Source organism: Myotis brandtii, unplaced genomic scaffold (assembly GCF_000412655.1).
Source record: "Myotis brandtii unplaced genomic scaffold, ASM41265v1 scaffold13, whole genome shotgun sequence".
NCBI classification, from domain to species: Eukaryota; Metazoa; Chordata; class Mammalia; order Chiroptera; family Vespertilionidae; genus Myotis; species Myotis brandtii.
In genome coordinates this window covers 2,259,336-2,279,503 of record NW_005354595.1, presented here as the reverse complement: position 1 = coordinate 2,279,503, position 20,168 = coordinate 2,259,336, and the positions used below count along the sequence as shown (strand labels likewise).

The 20,168-nt window shown below is 45.7% G+C and overlaps 1 protein-coding gene across 12 annotated transcripts in view; it reads right to left on the bottom strand.

Moving 5' to 3' along the window:
* Positions 1 to 20,168, bottom strand: part of PTPN3 (protein tyrosine phosphatase, non-receptor type 3) — a 109,528-nt gene that overhangs the window by 4,698 nt on the left and 84,662 nt on the right. For 10 of the 12 annotated variants that reach the window (XM_014534413.1, XM_014534416.1, XM_014534415.1 and 7 more), the window contains 6 exons: positions 18,349 to 18,509; positions 11,048 to 11,138; positions 10,712 to 10,773; positions 8,235 to 8,381; positions 1,463 to 1,591; positions 273 to 424 (listed from right to left, as the gene is read on the bottom strand). In XM_014534413.1, coding sequence (XP_014389899.1) covers positions 273 to 424; positions 1,463 to 1,591; positions 8,235 to 8,381; positions 10,712 to 10,773; positions 11,048 to 11,138; positions 18,349 to 18,509 — 742 coding nt within the window. Of the gene's footprint in view, positions 1 to 261; positions 425 to 1,462; positions 1,592 to 8,234; positions 8,382 to 10,711; positions 10,774 to 11,047; positions 11,139 to 18,348; positions 18,510 to 20,168 lie in introns of all 12 variants that reach the window. The other 2 variants (XM_014534423.1, XM_014534424.1) reach the window with 1 other exon arrangement.

Sequence of the window (20,168 nt, the reverse complement as noted above, 5' to 3'; positions counted from 1 at the left end):
CCCACATCTCATTCACATCTATCCTGCAGGTCAGTTGCCTCAGAGCAGGCGGAAGAGGGAGGGACTCTCCTCTTCAACGCTGCGCTGCACTCGGAGGTTGATGCTTCCCTAAAGTTCCACATCTCCTGACGCCGTAAAGACATAGTCAATAGAGCTTTGTTCAAGCACGTCTAGTCTTGTGGGATTCAGGCGGATTTGATGTCTGCCACCCTTCTCCAGGCCTTTCCAAGGAGGGGGAAGATTAAAAAACACACACCAAACCCAACAAGCCACAGTACCTGCAGTGAACTAAGACGGGTTCAGCAGCCACTCTCAGGGACCTCACGTAGTTTACAAATTCCAGAAAGTCCGAGGAGTCATCGGGCACGCCGTGGTCAGGCCACGCGACGTACTGGAGGTGTGTCACTGTGTGCTCTTCCCCGGTCTGAGGAGGACACAGACTGGCCTCGGTCAGTCAACCCAGAGGGTGGGCTTGAAGACCTGGCCCCTCTCCAGCCTCCAGCCCGGGTGCTGCTGTCTCCTGATGCTCTTTCCACCCATCGTGCACAGCCCTGCAGGGGCCCCTGCCGACTCCTGCCCACCCTCATCACCTACTCCCACCCCACCCTTTTATGTAATGATGTTTACTTTGAATTTATATTAGTTCACACAAACACTCCATCCATGCTTTTGTTCCGGCCCTCCGGTCCAGTTTAAGAACCCATTGTGGCCCTCGAGTCAAAAAGTTTGCCCACCTCTGCTCTAGTCTCATCTGCCCACCCCTCCTCACCTACTCCCACTCCCACCCTCTAGTCTCATCTGCCCACCCTCCTCCCCACCCAGGGAGTTCATTCTGCTTTTTCCTACAGCACTTGCTATTAGGGCCACACACAGTAGCTCTTTTTTTGGTAATGGGCAAAGTTTATGTAACATGAAGTTTACCATTTTTAGCGTACATTTCAGTGGTTTTAAGTGCATTTACAATGTTTGTACAACCATCACCATTATTTACCCATTAAACATGCACTCTTCATTCCCTCCCAGCCCCCCAGCCCTGGGCAACCACCGCTCTCCTTTCTGTCTCTGTGAATCTGAGACAGAATCCTCCAGGTACTTCACGTAAGTGGAATCAGACAGTATTTTTCCTTTAGTGTCGGGTTATTTCACTTATAGTGTCCTCCAGATTCACCCATGATGTAGCATGGGTCAGAATCTCCTTCCTTTTTAAGGCTGAATAATAGTCCATCATACGACTATACCCCTAGTTTATCTGTTCATCCATCCATGGACATGGCTGTTTCCACCTGCTGGCTACTGTGAACAGTGCTGCGTGAGCACGAGTTCTGGCTCTTTCACTGAAATGCTTACCAGGTGAAAATGTGGAGCCAACCAAGAAAAGCTCTCCCGGGACCACAGTGGCTGCTGACTTAGACCTGCCTCTAAAGTGCCTGCCCGGACCACCCACCGTCAGGGCACCACTCACCTCGGTGTTTGTGACCAGCATTTCTCGGAACACGTAAGCAATGGTGCAGTCCTCCGACTGACAGCGGATGTGGAAGCTGCCGTGTTCGGCGACATCGGGAGGATCGGGCCAGTACTGGTGACATTTGGTCTGTAAGGGAAGCACGGGGTGTGAGTGAACCTCCACTGGGGGGTGCTGTGCATGAGCAGTTACCTGGGCAGATGGGGCGGGCATTCAACCAGAGCCCTCTCGCTACACCAGGTACTCCAGCCAGGAGACAAGGAGCTCAGAGCCCTCTCGCTATACCAGGTACTCCAGCCTCGAGATAAGGAGCTCAGGCGGGGCTGACCTGCTGTGTGTCTGCTTTCTATGGGGAGGGGTGTTGGGGTCGGCCTAGCAGGGGCCAGGCCACAGCTCATAAAACAGTCTGGGCTGGAAGCCAGAGGACGAGTCCAGAGACTTACCTTCTTTTCACCAGGGTCTGGAATGAACAGGAGGAGGCCTCAGACCTGGGGCCTTGACTTAGGAGTGATGTCTCTACTGTGGCCTTCTCTACCTCAGTCAATTCCACTCCAGTCCCTCAGGCCCCTTCTCTGCTCTCAACACCCCTTCTCAACCTCACCCCTGCTCCTCCACCCATCCCCACCCTCTTGAGGTAAAGGCTTCAAGGCACAGTGGTTGAGACGGCACATCTGGGAGTCAGGACTCTGTGGGAGTTAGCCATATGACTTTGAACCTGCTACTCAACCGCTCTGATTTGCGTTTTCTTCACCCAAAAGATGGGGACAGCACCCGCTTCACAGACAGGGACAGAGGCTGGAGATAACAGTGCAGTGCCAGGCTCACCATGTGTGGGGACCAGGTCAATGGAGCCCCTATTCCTGTTGTCACTGTGGGCCCCGCATGAACTGGAGTAAGGATGGTGAGAGAGTCCACACAGTCCAGATGAAAGACATCCCTACACGTCAATGAACGTCCCTTTGCACCCGAGCAGCAGCCCCTAGGCCTGCTCAGGCTTCCGTACAGGACTCCCATGGAGCTGATACTCCCAGAGCACAGACGAGGAGACCCCCGGCTCAGCAGGATTGAGGTCTTAGGGCTGCTGTGGCTTATCTGCAGGCTGGCTGACCCCATGACCCTCCCCATTTTTATTCCCTCCTCCAAACCCTGAAGCTTGTCCCATAGATATCATACTCCTGCCTTGGCTTCAAAGCAAAACTCACGGCCAAGCTGTCCCTCTCATCATAGTTCTGTCAGTCAAATTCTGATTCACTCAAAGTTTTTCCTCCAAGCATACAGTTGCATCAAATGTAAAAATGACATCTGTTTGCAGCTGAAAGAGGGTATGCCAAGGGATGCACATAATTTGTCTGGAAACAGCTCTTCTATTCTTGTTTTCGAATGCCACAGTTTGAACTTAATGCTTTGAAATTAAAGCATGCTGCTGGGAAGTTAGAGCTGAGAATTTACTTGTAAACCTTAAGCCTGGGTATCTGGCTAACAGCCACTGCCTGACTTTCCTTAGACAGGAAGGGGCTGCTGTCCGTAGAACCCTCGGCGGAGCCGACACCCACCAGCCTACATCTCCTCCTCTTCTGCGAGGGGGTGTGGAGCTCTGCCCACAGGCCTGGTGGGAAGATAGCTTCTGAATTGATCAGCCCCTGCAAGGCAGAGCAGAGCCACAAACATCCCTATTTCTAGAGACTCCCAGTGAATCTGCCCTGGCCTGGCCTCTCTCTTTACCCCTTGATCTGATTTAGATCTGAGGTCTGTTTGGATCTGAAAGCCCTGGGGGTGAAGTGGGAAGAGTGAGAAGTTTGTGGAAATCTCGAGTTTCAATCCTGGTCAGTGAGTCCCACTAACCACCTGTGTGATCGTGACCAAGTTACTCAGCTTCTTCCAGCTGCAGTTTCATCATGAATGCTGCTGCCGGGAGGAGGGATGACGCTCACGCTCCCAGTGTTTGAACAGAGTATGTAAGCACTAAATGGTGCCTTTAAAAAAAAAATTAAATAAATAAATAAATAAATATATATAATTGATTTCAGAAAGGGAAGGAGAGAGAGAGATAGAAACATCAATGAGAGAGAGAGAGCCATTGATCGGCTGCCTCCTGCATGCCCCCTACTGGAGATCAAGCCTGCAACCTGGGCATGGACCCTTGACCGGAATGGAACCCAGGACCCTTCAGTCCGCAGGCCGACACTCTATCCACTGATCAAACCAGCCAGGGCAAAAAATGGTGCTTTTTATGGGCATTATTTTACCTTGGTCTCAAAACAATCCTATGAGGTAGGTACTATCATTGGCTCTATTTTGCATATGAATAAACAAGCTCAGAGAGGGAATCAACTGGTGTCAGATGACACATATAATGGGGCATACACAGATGTAAAAAAATCCCCCCCACCAAAGAAATATCCTTGGTGGAAGAAGAGAGAAATGACTTTTTCCATTGAAAGCTGTACCTCTAGAGCTCTATTTCCTTTATGAGGAAAGCATGAACCTGAGGGGAGCACACAAAGAGAAACATTTGGGGCAGGAAAGAAAAAGGGAGAACTCAGAGATCCTGCAGGGAAGCCTGTCCCAGACCACGGGGTGAGGCAGGGCCTCAGGGGAGCCCTCTGCACTGGCAGACCTGAGGGCTGCACAGGCCTGCGGGGAGTCCCCTCTACTAAGTGCATAACCTGGAGAAAACACAGGACATGCTGAAAGTGCCACTTCCCCTGTAGTGACTGACTCCTGACTCCAGGAAGAACCAGCTACTGGGTTGTGGTGAGGACGCGATGAGGGCGGTGAGGGTCCCCAGGATGAAGGGCTCCCATCACCTGAGAGCTTGTAACGGGAGAGGGAGGAGACACGCAGCCTGGATTTTAGAAGAACAGGTTTCTAACAATCGATAAACAAGAGGGGTGAGTTCCCAGGGCCTGAGACTGTGAAGGGAACGCTGTGACTCAGGGGAGATGGGAATCTCTCACGCAGGAACGAGCCGGAATGGGTTCAGTTAGGAAGAAAGGGCTGGGAAACAAAGAAACCGGGCTGGTCACCAACAATGGAGAGGAGGGGGATGGAACCAGGACGGAGCAGGAGGGCCAGGACCTGCGCGGCAGCCAGAGGAAGTGAGGCCTCTGGGATGGGAGAAAGGATCTTTTCCGACTTTTCAGTTGGAACAAGCAGAACAAGGGAGAGAAGGGAGTGCTATCAGGGCAGATCATCTGTCACCAGCCATGCCGGCTGGAGCTCTCTTTTCTCTGCAGAGAAGAATGGCCTTACAGCTGGGAAGTGGAGGCCAACATTACAGGGGAAAGAGAAGGCCACCACAGGCACGCGGACGGCGCCCAGCACCCTGCATGGGCTCAGGGGTTGGCTCTGAGGAACTGCATCATGAGACCCAAGAGCGGAGCCTCCACGGACAGTTCCTGAGAAAACCTGGAGCATCTAGGCACCCAGAAGTAACAGAATAGTCCGGCGAATGGGGGGACTGGTAGATTTTGGAAAGGACAAGGCAATGAACTTGATGTCTGTGATCTATAAATACCAGAGTGGCCCCAGATCAGGGCCTGCAAAGTATGGGATGCTTGCAGGTCAATTCGGAGGAGACAGGTCTGTATTCAACAACATAAAACCACATGGTGGGATGGGTTTTGTTCGTGGGTGCCATGGAGAGTCTCAATTTGGGTCCAAAAGAGCTTTCACATTACCTCCCTGATACTTGAACTCTCTTTTTAGGAGGGAAGGAGGGGGAGATGCGGGTGCCCGAGGAAGCAAGCAAGCCTCAGGTTTAGAGCCTGGAAGGCAAGAGTACTTATTTAAAATTTAATAGTGTTGTTTTTGCGATCTTCGTATTTTTACACTTACCTTCTACTTATGGCAAGTGATACTGAACTTCCATTTAAGATGTATCTTTTTGGGGAAGGGGAATACAGTTGATACATATTGTGATAAGACAGATGGTGACATAGGATACTAGAACTAGGGGTGATCATGTTGTAAGGTATAAAAATGTCAAATGACTATATTGTACACCTGAAACTAATATAACCAACATAAGAATGTTTACCAACTTTACTTAAATTAAAAATTTTTTAAAAATATGTATCTTTCAAAGGAAATTTATTAAACAACAAAAAAATAGGTGAGTCAATTTAAAGAAAAATAATACTACAGCAAAATAAATATACTCTAATCCTGGCAATAATTGTTAAGGTGGCACTCAAACTACTACTGATGCTAACCTTTCTGTTATACTTATTGCATACCAAGAAAGCTATCTGTTTTAAGTCATTCAATTTCCCCACAATCTCACAACATAATTGGTACCATTATTCCATTCCCACAGAGGTTTTACAGCTTTCCAAAGTCACAGGTAGGTAGAGCTGAGACTTGAATTCAGGACACATGGCCCTAAGTCTGCCTTCTTGTCCACCACACCACAGAACAGGATGGTAGCAAGTGCTCCAAAAAAACAAAAAAATGTCCCTGTAATGCCCTAGCTGGTTTGGCTCAATGGATAGAGTGTCAGCCTGCGGACTGAAGGGTCCTGGGTTTGATCCCCAATAGGGGCCGTGCAGGAGGCAGCTAATCAATGATTCTCATCATTGATATTTCTATCTCTCTCTCCCTCTTCCTTCCTCTCTAAAATCAATAAAATATATTTTAAAAAATGTTCTTGTAACTTCATTTCCTATTCAGAACAAGATTAGAAGAATCACAAAAAATAAAAACAAAACATAAGCAAAAATTAAAAATATAAAAAACGAGACAGACAAGGGGATGCCACAGACCTGCTGCCTTGTGCTCTCAGCAAAACCTCAGACAGGCCGTCCCTCAGTAGAGAAGAGGGAGAAATGGCAGGGGCTGGGGGTAGAGCTGGAAGAATTTAAAACTGCTCCCCAAAGAGTGCCCTTGATGCCTCTGACACACAGGCTTCTACAGCCTCTTAAAGACCTTCACATTTATTTAAACAGTGACTTATGTGAAGAGAAGAGGTTTTGATGAAAACTGTGACAAGAAGCTGAGCGTGATAGCCAACACAAAGAATGAGGAGAGCCCCCAGGAGCACTCTGAAGGCCAGATCTGATGGCTGAGTCCTCCCAGCAATGATGATGACAACGATGATGGAACACACGTGTACACACACACACACACCACACCATACCAATGCCTTAACATTTGTTGGACATGTGCAACATGTAGTTCTCTAAGCTTCTTTTTTTTAAAAAATATATTTTATTGATTTTTTACAGAGAGGAAGGGAGAGGGATAGAGAGTTAGAAACATTGATGAGAGAGAAACATCGATCAGCTGCCTCCTGCACACCTCCCACTGGGGATGTGCCCGCAACCCAGGTACATGCCCTTGACCGGAATCGAACCTGGGACTTTCCAGTCCGCAGGCCGATGCTCTATCCACTGAGCCAAACCGGTTTCGGCCTCTAAGCTTCTTGTACATATTGTCTCCATCTTCATCTACCCTACAAGGGGAGCACCATTATCATCTCCATTTCCCACAGGGACAGCTGAGGCTCAGAGAGGGTAGGCACTTGCTCAAGAGGAACCTTTTTTGGACCCAGACTGTGTGGCTCCAGAGCCTCTCCAGAGTGCTGTACGTAGGTTTCAAGAGCTTGAGACAAAGACCAGACAATGTCCACTGACCACACGCTTGGTGGGAGCTGAACGTGTCACTGTTTGCAAGTCTAGGATGACTTTCAGATACCGGAAAGAGCACTGCATATTAAGAAGGGGTGACTCACTCTGCGTCTCCAGGTGGGAAAAGCAGGTGGGGTAACGGTTCAAAGCAACATGGATTTCAGCTCTTTGTGAGGAGGGATTTTTAAAATATCAGAGCTGAACACACCCACAGATGGACCCTGGAGGGTCTTAGCAGAGGTGGGGAGCGCTCTGCCTGGGACACCACACGTAACAGCCATTTGCGATCTATGGGGTGCTATCAATCAGTAGGAATCCTTATTTTGCTGTTTCAGGTGAGAGGGTAGACTGGTCTCCTCAAACATACTACCCATCCCAATCCTGTGCTCTGACTTTCAGCGTGGACCAGTTTGGCATTCTGAACTACGTAGTGAGGAAAGGCCTGGGAGGAAGTGGCACAGATTCATTCAAAGCAGGTGGCTCAAAATTAATTTAGATTTGATTTTGGAATGTGCTTCTGAATAAACGTTTCATAATGAAGCTATCCAGATGTAGGCACAAGTTTGAGCATTCACGATACAGTATCCCTTGCATGCTGATTTCTGTTATATAATCAGAGATCTGTTCCCGAGGAAAACGTACATCCTGGAAAGCACAGTACGGAGTCCCTCACTCTCCAAATTAAGCCCTTCTTACCTGCTTTTGCAAGGGGTTTTGCTGCCACACAAGCAGAGGTTGGCAGAGGTTGTCATTTCTCCCTACATTTTACCTCCACTGTGAACCGGCACCCACACTGCTCTTCTGGGGACCAGCACTTGTGCTGGGTGGGTGAGGCCAGTGCAGGGGTTCTGGGCAGGTGAGGTGAAGCAAGGGGAAGGGCCTCTGGCTTGTAATAATGGATCCGAGCCAAGAGTGGGAGGGGCTGTCCCGTCATTCTTTAGCTTGGAGAAGGCCAGGGTGTGGGCAGCAGGAGGGCTGAGCTTGCCATCATTAGAGAAGTCCATCAGTAGCTCCTTACAGAAGCTTTATGGATCATGTAGTGGCTAGACTGGGCCACATTTAAGACCCTTTTCAGCTCTGAGATTCATGTTCCACAAAACACAGCGTGACATGCACACATCTGAATCGGAAATCAAGCCACTTACCCGCCCTCGCTCTGTGAGAGTCGTCAACATGACGATGAGTGATAACTTCTGATCCCAGACGACTTGCCAAAACTGTGCACAGGTATGTGGCAGGGGTCCCTGAGCGGCAATGTACTTGTTCACAAGGTCAGCAGCAGGAATTTCCATCTGGCAAGAGAGTGTTAAGGCATTAGAATCTGTTACTGCCACAAGGAAACTGGATCTTAAACTCTTCTAGTTGATAACTGACATCACACCAGAATAATGTCTCTATCAACTTATGGCCAGTAAGAAAAATTTTCAAAAAGCTATTTTTAAAATTTCTTGAAAGATATTTGACAAAGGTGCTAGCATTAGATAGTTAAGATACAACTGTGATACTCGGTAGGCGGTCATTAGAAATGTACCTACAAGATGATGGGAGAGTTTAAATGACCTTCACTGCTGTATCATAAATATCATCAATATTGGGCATCTATATTTTCAGGGACACCTATCAATCCTCAATTTTTTTAGATTGATGGTTGCCAGGTGGGAGGGAGGTTGGGTGAAAAAGGTGAAGGGATTGAGAAGTACAGACTGGCATTACAGAATAGTCACAGGGATGTAGAGTACAGCACAGGGAACATAGTCAATAATACTGTAATAATTATATATGGTTCCAGGTGGGTATTGAAATATTGGGGGGGGGGGACACTTTGTAAAGTATATGACTATGTAACCACTGTGTTATACACTTGACACTAATACAAAATAATATTGAATGTAAAAAATAAATAAAACTGAAGTCCTTTAAAAAATCCTCATTTTTTTCTTTACGCACAGCTTTCTATCAAAATCTACTTACTTTTCTTTGAAGCATAAACTATACAGGCTTATAACCACCACCTACTGTTGCACGAGCTTTCTGCACGGCTGCCCATGCTTGTGTCATGAAGTTGATCAATCTCCGCCCCCCAGCTTTAATGAGGTATAATTGACAAATAAAAAGTGTATCTATTTAAGATGTACAACATGATGGTTTGATACACATATGCATTGTGAAATGATTACCACACTCAAGTTAGTGGACACCCACATCTACCACCTTGTAGTCACCACTGGAGTTGGTTAAACGCTGACATGTTTTCAGCTCTCCTTAGCGTCTTCCCCCAGCCTGCTCTGCTTTTACTTCTGCCACGCTGAACGGAATTCTTTCTACAGAAGAACTCAGAACCCGCTGAGCTTTGCAGTGGTATCGTGATTCACGCATTCTTGGATGGGAAGGTAAACGGAGGCACCTAATTCATGGTTTTGTTGGTGCTTGGGTTAATGGCTTCCTCAACCCTGGTGTATCTCCCTCGCGTGCGCGAGCACCGCACAACCCCCCCCCCCCCCCCCCCCCCCCCCCCGGCCGGGAACTCAAGGAGATTGGACTGTGTGGTGTTATTGCCCCACCACTGTTTCTCTGTTTTTAAATTGAATTTATTGGGGTGACATTGGTTAATAAAATTATGAAGGTTTCAGGTGTACAATTCTATAATTATCCATCTGCATATTGTGTGTTCACAACCCCAAGTCAAGTTGCCCCCACCATTTCTTAAGACACGAGGGTCAATGAATCAATGAATCGCATGGATGTTTTGGAATAAATGGAATCACTGACCAGACCCATTTTTTTTTTTTTTTAGGAAAGCTCTTGATAGTTTTGCTATAAGTTGAGACCTGAACTTGAGAAGTCATCTGTTCATTTACACCCGAAGCTGGCAAACTATGGCCTGAGGGCCAAATGTGACCTTTGCTTTGCAAGCTGAGAGCAGTATTTTTGTTTTTACGTGGTTGCAGTTTAAATGGTTGTGTAAGTACCTAAGTAATATCCTCAATTTTGCCTCTTGATTTGCAAAGGCCAAAATATTGACTCCCTGGCTGGCTCCTGATAGAAAAGATGTGCTGACCCTTGGTTTAGATGAAGAAACGGAGGTTCAGAGAGGTTAACTAAGTTGCCCAAGATGTGTTTTCAGAGTAAAATGACTGCTTTTCTCACAACATGTGAAATCTTTTACCTTTTCTTTTTGGGTTATATGCACAGAGATGGTTTTATTTTAATTTTAGATGACAGTACATACAGTAATAACGGGGAAAACACAGAAAGTTACAAACATAGCACTGGCAAAAATAAAAATAAAACCCACAACAAAACAAACCCTAACCCAAACCCAAAACACCTAGCTGCCCGCAGCCGAGGACAGAAGGCATGTGGACCCCGGAGTCAGAGACAAAAAATTCTAAGTTTTGGTCTCACCTTCTGTTAGCCTTCTGACTTTCAAATTATTGAGTCTCTCTGAACCTTAGTTTCCTCCTCTGTAAAATGAGGCTATTCTGCCTTCCCTCCGGGCTGTTGTGCTGAAATCAGGGAGTGAACAGGAAAGCACTTCCTCAAATGCAAAGCACCCGGAGCCATGATCATGCTCCTTACAGCGATTAATGTGCTCTTTCTTATTACCCAGTTTCTAACTTACGTTCACGTGACTCGCATTAATATAATCTTCATTTCCCTGCAGTAATACCCGGGTGGTGTCATCTGTGGAGGGAAGAAAAGGCATTTACTGATGATTCCCAGCCTTATTTTGATCTTACCAAGTACACAAGGGTTCAGTTCCCAGCCCCATCTGCAGCCCTCGCCGCATTAGCATAAACACTATTCCCCAACTGTTCCCAGTCTGAGATGGCAGCAATAAAGACGGTGGTGTTTACAGACACATTGAAAGTCGGTCCAGAATACCAGACAATCTGTTTTAGGAAGGGAAACATTATCTCAGTGTGTGGGGGAGGAGGCGTTCATGCCAGAAACTCACAAGGCAACACGTCTTTGTATCGGTTTTTGTCCAAATTTTGAGGCAGCTTTGCAAAGGTGATGGCCAACCCAGGTTTCTTTCTGTAGAGTTGCTATATAACAGAGAAGTAAAAAGCCATTGTAAAAAAAAAAAAACAGCTATCAAAGGAGTGTGAAAACATACTTGAACAGTAAAAGTTTATCGTTCACAGTGCCAAAATCTTACCACTTAAAAGTGGTTGTGTGTTACATCTTAAAAGAAAAATGTTCCCAATAAGAAATTCTACAATCCCATAAGAAGTATTCTTCAATTTTTAAAAATCATGAATTTTTTGGGGGGGGGGGGGGCAGAAAAAGTCATATCTGTCTGAGTCACAGATAATGATCACAGCAAGTAAAACCTTTATGACAATTATTTGACAAATGCCAAAAGCAGGTAGAGAAAATAAATTCCGAGAGAAAAAAAATTCTGACTTAAAATGAAATGAAAATCATTTACATTAGTCTAAAAACATTTATTGCCTCAAGGAAACCAAAACATTTATTCCCACACATAGTAAACTTCATATGAAGAGGTATTCCCCTGTGCATGTAATCACCAGCAAAAATATCAATTGAAACAGTCTTTGCATATCTACAAGCACCCACCAGACACCTTTGCACAGCACCTGATGTGATTTTGACGACAGCTCTGTGAGAGGTATTAATAGCATCCTTCGTTTGCAAGTGGAAGAGGCAGAGATTAAATGCTTAGATGATGTACCACACACTGAACTCAGATCTGACTTCAGTGCTTGAGTTTTCTTTTTTCCTCGAAACCACTTTATTGAGGTCTGGTTGACATGTAAAAGGCGGTCCATATTTACTCTATACAACGCTGTGAGTTTGGGGATAAGTATGCAAGAGTGACCTGTCATCATCAAGGCCATGGACAGTCCCTCCCTTCCAGAAGTTTCCTCCGGCCCCCTTCGGCTTTCTTTTCTACACAACTGTTTCTCCCATTTTGAACCTGAAAGTGAAACATTATTCACCAGTGGTTTTTATTAACTTTATGGGAATTTTAAAAACACATTTTTCAATGTTGGATCTTTTTTTTTCAGGAAATTTGGGATATTCAGACTTGTATAAAAAAGAAAATTACCAGTAATTTAACAACCCTGAGACAACCCTTTTCATATATGTTCTCCAGTTTAGATTTTCCTTGCATGTGTACACAAATATACATAAGCATATATGCAAACACATAACACATGTTTTGTAAAACAAAAAACGGAGATTGAATTGTATATGCTATCATGTTCCATACTGTGTTCTATGGGACCAAGTGTTTTGAAAGAAGCAAATTGGCACCCTTAGAAAAAGTTTCAGGGTCAAATAAATTTGGGGAATACTACAAGCCATCTTCTGTTCTATGACTCTCCAAGAAGACAAGCCCTGTAGTGCGTAAGCTTGTTTAATTATGATTAGCTAAACATTTCTCAAGCTAATTTGGCCATGGAGAATCTCACATCTCACAAGAAGCGTTCCGGGAAATACAACCATAATTTTGAAGCCATTTTTCCCCCTACTTATTACACAGTGTCTAGTTTTCTGTGTTGTTAAATATTCTAAGTATTCTCTATACACATGATTTTTACTGTATCAATAATCTATAGTTTCTCATAATTTATTTCAACTTTTACTCTACTTTTTAACTAGGCTGTTTTTAATTTTTTCCTCTTATAAATTTTCAGGGACAGAAGTACTGCATCAAAGCATATTTTGAAGGACTTTGATACATATAACCATGCTGCCTGCCCTCAGGGGTGCATAAGAATGCTCGGTTCAACAAATTGTGGCTCATATCATCAGCTAGAACGTGTCTGCAATTTGAATAGGGAGGCCAAACATTATTTCACCCCTTATGTTTTTGCAAATTTTATTTGTTGGTTTTTCTCTTATCAGCTTTTTTTTTTTTAATTAAACAAACAAGTTGTACAGAAATCACCAGCAGAGAATTAGCATAGAGGTTTGGGATAACGACAATTGTGTCATATCTTATACATTTACTAAATGTTTAGAATTCCAATCTCTCCCCGCACTCAGCTACTGATCGCCTTTATAATTTTAGTTCATAATAATCAAGTAGCCATTGGACAACTTCTTAAGTATCTGCAAACTGTAATGGACTCTCTGAGCTCATTCTGGAAATAAATTCATGGTTTATTGGTGGTTTTGGTTTGATTCTGAAAGGAGAATATCTGAATCAGATTCCCCTAAACTGCACAGAAGTGAAATCTAATTAAGCAAATATAATCAGTAAACCTAACCTGGAGGTAAAAAGAATTTCTTTTCAAATAACAAAAATGTAAATGTAATCAACTCGAGATGGTCTAGCAGAAAAGCAAAGATCTAGCAAAAGGTTTTAATTATAGTAAGTATATAAGTATCTCAGCAGTATAACGATCTTTTGAGATTACAGAATACGTACTAAAAATAAAAAATAAAGTACTATAGCAGTGTTTAAAAATATTTTACATGTGCACACCCTGGGCTGATAGAAATGCATGGTACAGTCATACCACAAAATTATATGCAAGCAATAAAAAAAATTAGACTAAAAGCACACTAAAAGGACCTCCATTTGTCTATTTTTAAGTGAAAAATGCAAGTTACAGAATAATATGTACAATAGTGACCCCATAGCGGCATGTGTGTGTGTACTTATGTACATATGTGTGTAAAAATTATATTTGCATGAGCATTGGAACAAATATGGAAGGATAGCCACTAAATTATTTGTAAATTATAACAAAGAGAAAGAAGCTAAAGGGGATGAGGGTTAGGAGACCATTAATTTTACTGTGGCTATTTCTGAATTCCTTGAATTATTACAAGGGAAGGGCTCAAGTTGGAGTTGGGTGAAGGGCTGGGTCCCACCTGGCGATGGTGAGTTTTGACAACAGATTAGACTTTTAACAGATTCTAACCCTAGATCTCTCTCAGTGTGACACTGGGCAAGCCCTTTCGCCCCTGAGCCTCATTTTGTCCATCTATAAAGGTGAGACCCTAATCATTCTGGCCATATCTATTTCACAGAACTGTTGTACAGTCAATGGAGACAAACTATGTAAAACACCTTTGGCAGATTCCAATGTGCTATAGAAGTGCTAATTATTCAGTTCGATTTTGTTACAGCTGGGACCAAATGCTTTCTGGAACACATTTGTAATTGTTTATCAAAAGCCGCGGGAAGCACAGGGAACTTCCCTTCATGGAGATATACTTCAAAGGGAGCTGTGCTGAAACCAGCTCATCACCATGGGAGGGATTTGGCCATGGCCCATCTACCCCAGGGCAGGCCCTTTGTGTGGTGGAGTGGGTGGGGTGGGCACCTGCTAGGTACCAGCCATAGCTTCCTGCCCTGGTCCAGGGCACAGCCCCCGTAGGCCACGTCACCCACCTGCTGATAGCACTGGACGAGCATATGGAGAGCCAGAACTGCCAGGACTATAGAGTCAGAGAGCCCTGGGGTCCAACTCTAAGTTGACATGAACACTTTTTGTGTGAACATCGGGCATGTTCTTTAGACTCTTGGAGCCTCTATCCTATATAATAAAAGGATAATATGCAAATTGACTGAACTGCGGAACGACTGGTTGCTATGACGTGCACTGACCACCAGGGAGCAGACGCTCAATGCAGGAGCTGCCCCCTGGTGCTCAGTGAGCTCTCACTGGGGGAGCACCGCTCAGCCAGAAGCCGGGCTCACAGCTGGCGAGTGCAGTGGCGGTGGCGGGAGCCTCTCCGGCCTTCGCAGGGCTAAGGATGTCCGACTGATGGCTTAGGCCCGCTCCCCGCAGCAGGCCTAAACCATCAGTGAGACATCCCCCGAGGGCTCCCAGACTGCGAGAGGGCACAGGCCAGGCTGAGGGACCCCCCGAGTGCACGAATTTCATGCACCCAGCCTCTAGTTTATAAATAATGATAGTTGTTACTTTTTATTGCGCTCTTACCATGTGCCAGACAACACATTAAGTATTTATCTCATCTGACCCTTACAACTAACCCATGAGACACCCAATTGGGGAAGTAGAGGCCACAGAGATTAAGGGACATGCCGAGGTTACGTAGGAAGTGAGTGGTAGGAAGAGCCAGGATTTAAAGTCTGCTTGGCTCCATGTGGCTAGATAGCTTCTCAGATCTTTTCTAGCTTTAATTTGTACTAATCTAATAATAACTCTCACATGTAAATACATTCTGTTGTTCCCAAAGATTAGATAGTTGATAAGAGAGCAAGCTCTTGAACTAGCCTGCCTGAGTTCCAGTCGGCTGTGGGATAACCTCCCCCAGACTCTGATCCTTCATCTATACAATGGGCTGCTGTGAGAATTCTGTGTGATGGTGCACGTAATGCCCTCGGCACATAGTAAGTGCTCATTAAAAGCTTCCCTTTGTCTTAGTTTCTGGTTTGATCTGGCTTCCTTTAGAATTCTTCTCTAGCAGCTGTGTGACACCTCCTTTCCCCATCTGTAACAGAGGTCATTAAATTATGTTTCACAGTCTAGGGTTCCTTGGGACAAAGTGGGGAGACCGAGGCAGGGCTCCATGTACCCCACCAGCTGCATCACAGAGCTGCTCTGCTGTTGTCTGTTTTGCATTCTGGAATTCTGCAAATGTTATTTAAAAAGAGGGTTTCCCTACTTCATTTCTAGGAAATACATAAACTAAATGAAGGAAATGGAAATGTGAAACCAAAATTTAAAACCTAAAATTTCTATGTTGTCCATTTATTATGCTCTAGTCTAACTACACGCTCTAAAGGTAAGACTTGGGATGGGCAGCAGTGGGGCAATGGTTCTGATACAATCTTTATCCCACCCCTTTCTCCCATCATCCTCTGGATCCGCATGGGCATCAGAACCTCCGGGTGATCTGGTTAAGAGTATCAACACCTAGGCCCATCCCAGCATGGCTGACCCAGGAGCTGTGTCTGGGCTGAGTGTAACAAGCTCTTTGGGTAATATCCATACAGATGCTCACCATGTCATCCTTTGAGAAACACTACTCAAAAACACGGGGGACGGGTGGGTACTTCTCTCCAAAGCGTTTTTAAACTGTTAATGATGTTCAGTGAACGTTGGTCAAGAAAAACCTTATGTGGGATTCCCCTACATGAAACATGAAAGCGGAGCCCCCTCAGTGGAGTGGATTCTCCCTCGGGAGCACAGGTTAAGACCAAGCTTGGTCTTCTTCCTCATTGAGAGCCCACAGCGCCTCCCTGTGGACAGTGTGATAAAAGACAAACGGTTCCCTCTGGGCTGAAGGACCTCCATCACCTGGAGACATCTCCAAGGACTCCTTGCTGCAGTTCTCCGCCCAGGTAGCCCTGTTTCCCTTTGCTACCTGACACCCTATGAACTTAGTCTGCGTTTAGCTCGGGACCTTCCTGGCATATTCTACCCCGCTCCACACTCAATCCCATCCATCCTCTATTAATACGACATCTCACTCCAGAGGACCTCCGGTAACCCTCTCGCCTCCCGTTTCTACAGAACACACATTCTGTGCAATGACATCTTGCCCTATATTGGTCTTTTGCTGTTTCTGGGATTCATGAGACATCCATGCAAATATACCAAAATTAGACTGTAAACTTCTTGGGGCCAGAAACCCACTTTCTCCCTCCTTCGTGTGCTCCTGATTCAGTATTTGACACCTAATGTAGTACACCCCCTGAATCTTTCTCCCTCCTTCGTGTGCTCCTGATTCAGTATTTGAAACATGGTGACACCTAATGTAGTACACCCCCTGAATGAATGAGTGACTGCACGGTGCTGTTCACATCTCCTCCAACACCCAAAAAGGAATAAAAGGAATACACGCTGTCTCTGGCTTTTAAGTTCTTGTTTCAATGCTTTTGGAGAATGTTTAAAAATATGCAGTTTTAGTGTTTAGAATGTACATTTCAATTTTGAACTATTTTGCAATGCAAGGCCAGGAAGCACAACCTCTGCATTTTCTTCTTTTAAAATCCTAAGCCTACACAGCCTCCTGCAGGCCAGTGGGAAGAAGACTTTCTCTCTCTGTATTCAGTCTATGTCTATCCAATTCTACCCACGTAATTACATTATTCCTACCCTTTAATCCTGTTCTCATTTTCACAAGATACAAACTTATTTTTTGTCTATATTATCTGCCATGACCGTTAAGTTTAAAATTCCCTATTGATTTTTTTTTGGGGGGGGGGGAGGATCAATTATCTTCACCTTTCACCTGTGGGTTTTTACTTTCTACTGTTGTTTAACACACATTGCTCTAATAATGTATTCTGTTTACATCCTATTCCTTGCACCATAAACCTCTTCTCACTCGAGACCCTATGCCTTGCGTTCCTTTTTGTTCCATATTCATACTCCTCCTGCTTTCCTGAATCAATGTGCAGTCACATACGTCTGACAAACTGCCTAGTTTTCCTTCTGTGACTCTCTTTTTATACAAATAAACAAGGAATTGCTGATTTCTGCTTTCAAATTCAACCCGAGACTGTCTTTCCTAATTTATGAATCCAAACTGGGTGTGTTGGCGTTAATCACGATCGATTTTCTTTTATCGCCCTGTGTAATGCTTCTTTGTGCTCTTTGTTATCTCTTACTGCATGAACTACTCTGCTTTCTTCTACCTTGAGAAACATTTGGACGATAAACACATTCTGTTTTCATTCTGTTGGCAAGCAGATCAGTAAAACTGGCTTAGAAACCGAGCCTTCTCTGGTCCTACTTTGCTTTGTAAAGTCTGTGTGTGCTTTCTGTCAAAGTTCCAACCTGTGATTAGCGGTCCCTCCTGGCGAAGGCCGGGGGCATCTGACTTTGGTTACCACTCATGTTCACATGGTTCTGGGCACTTGGGGAGGCAAGGCCCTGTGCTCGGATGGGATGACACTAACTGCTCCACAGGATGCCCGGCGGGGCCAGGGACGGGCTCCTCCGTCATGTTTTGGGCGCCACCCACACCGCCTCTCCACTACCTTCTACTCCTGCGTGTTTGGAGCCTTTGTGTTGGCAGCTAACTAGCTCAGAGTCCCTCCTCCTCGATTTCTGACGCGTTTCTCCATGACTACCAAACATACTAGAATAAGAGGGTGAGGCAGAGTTCAGTGATGGGCTGTGGGCCCCATCCCCCGCTTTCTGGGCCCGCTCCCCTGCCCGGTGCTCGGAGCCCCTCCTGTGTTTGGCGATGAGCATGGGCCCCCCGGGTCTCGGCTGACTCGGCAGCACCTGAGCAGCCCACCGAGGCACCGAGGCATCGGGGTCCAGGTTGCGGGTGGGCCCTCGGTTCTCCTACCTCGAACTGGATCAGCACCGTCCCACTTTCGAGGCCCTTCTTTAGCTGTTCCATGGATCCCTCCAAGGTGTCGGCACCCTCCGGACACTCAGGGAAAATGGCCTCTGGGAAGAGCTGGTTCAGTTCATCTTCAGATTTGATATCCGCAAAGGAGTGGACAGCTGTAGGGGACAAGAAAGGCTGCGTCTGGCTGTGCGGCAAAGCTCTGGGGATCCGTTTCCTCCCCCCAAATTACCCTTATGACACCTGCATGCAGATGGTTTAAAACATCTCATTAAATGATTACGCACACAGCAATTCTCACCAAAGACACTGCTTCTTGTTGAATGATTATACGTGTTGAATACACAAAACGACATACTATTCTGGCTCGTTTATGATGGTTAGATGTTGCCAAAGGTAAAAGAAAGGGAAAGGACGCTTTTATAGAAAACATATCTTCTCTCTTCGCTCTCTCTGACCTGGTTCTTGTACCCATCCCCTCACCCCCTTCTCGGTTCCTTTTCATTTGCTCCCTTAAAACAGGCACTTTCCCAGGCCCTGGTGTGAGGTCCGGCATGCTGTCCATGACACCATCATCCCACACAACTCAGTCTACCTAACTGGTGGCCATTTTTAGGTGGGAGGCTCCCAGGTACACATCTCAAGTCCTAACATCTCTCCTGCACTTCATGCCTACCTCGTCAGTTCGAATCCGCCCTGCATGGTAGACTCCATATGAATAAAAATAACCGTGGGCCCCCGACTGCCCCACCTGCACGTACCTCTCCAGCCTCACGTGCCTCTTCCCACCTACCGTTACTTCCCTCTCCAGTCTCCCAAATTGGAAACTTAAGCATCATCGCAGAATTTTCTCTTTCTACTCAGAAGGGGAGGCCACTCCCTTACTCAAAAGCCTTCACTGGCTCCCTACTGCCCTCAAGATAACAGGAAAGACGAGGAGAGTATCAACGTGTACCTTTCTCCACAGGGTTGGACTGGATCCTCACAATGCTGAACACGAGTCACTATTCCCATTACACAGATGAGGAAACTGACTCTCAGGGCAAGTAAGTTGTCAGGGCAAGGCACAGGAATTTGGTCCGTATCTCTGAGCCCGAAGACCACATTTTTTTTCTCTGATCAGAGAAACTCAGCTCTTCCATTGCTTTCGTGATTTCTGTCATATCCACTATTCCTATGCTCTTTCCTTATTTTTCTTTGAATCAGCTCCTATGTTTTTATTTAAAAACTAAACTTATCGTTACTGTTGTAGGAGACCAGTGGCACTGCCCTTGTGGTTCTAATAGTCTATCGACATCTGTTTTCCTCACCTCATACAGGCCAGAGTGCTGTCCTGCTGGCTGCTGATGAGGGCAGCACCCCAAGGGCGCATGGTGTGGCCAAGGGCCTGCTCCCAATTGCTGGACTCCTTGATACCCTATCATCTTGCGGCCTTACCAGCCACACCACAGCAGGGCAACTTACTTCACCTCTCTGTGACTTGGTTTCCCCATTTCCTCACTTGCAGATAATACTAACATTATAAGAATGTTATGAGACTTGAAGAGGATAATTATTTAAAGCCATTAGCACAGTGCAAGGCACTTCTCTGGCGCTCCACAGACATCAGCTACTACCACAACTGAATACCTACTGTGCGCAGAGCAGGGTACTGGGATTTGGTGGGACAGGATGGGGTGGAAGAGGGTAGGTACTGATCCAGAGGCTCTGATAAGGCCTCACAGGGAGGTGGGAGGAGAGCTAACACCGGATGGCTCCTGACTGGAAGTTTTAGTGAGAACAGAGAGAAGCACATGTGTGTTTGGGGTTGGAGGCTG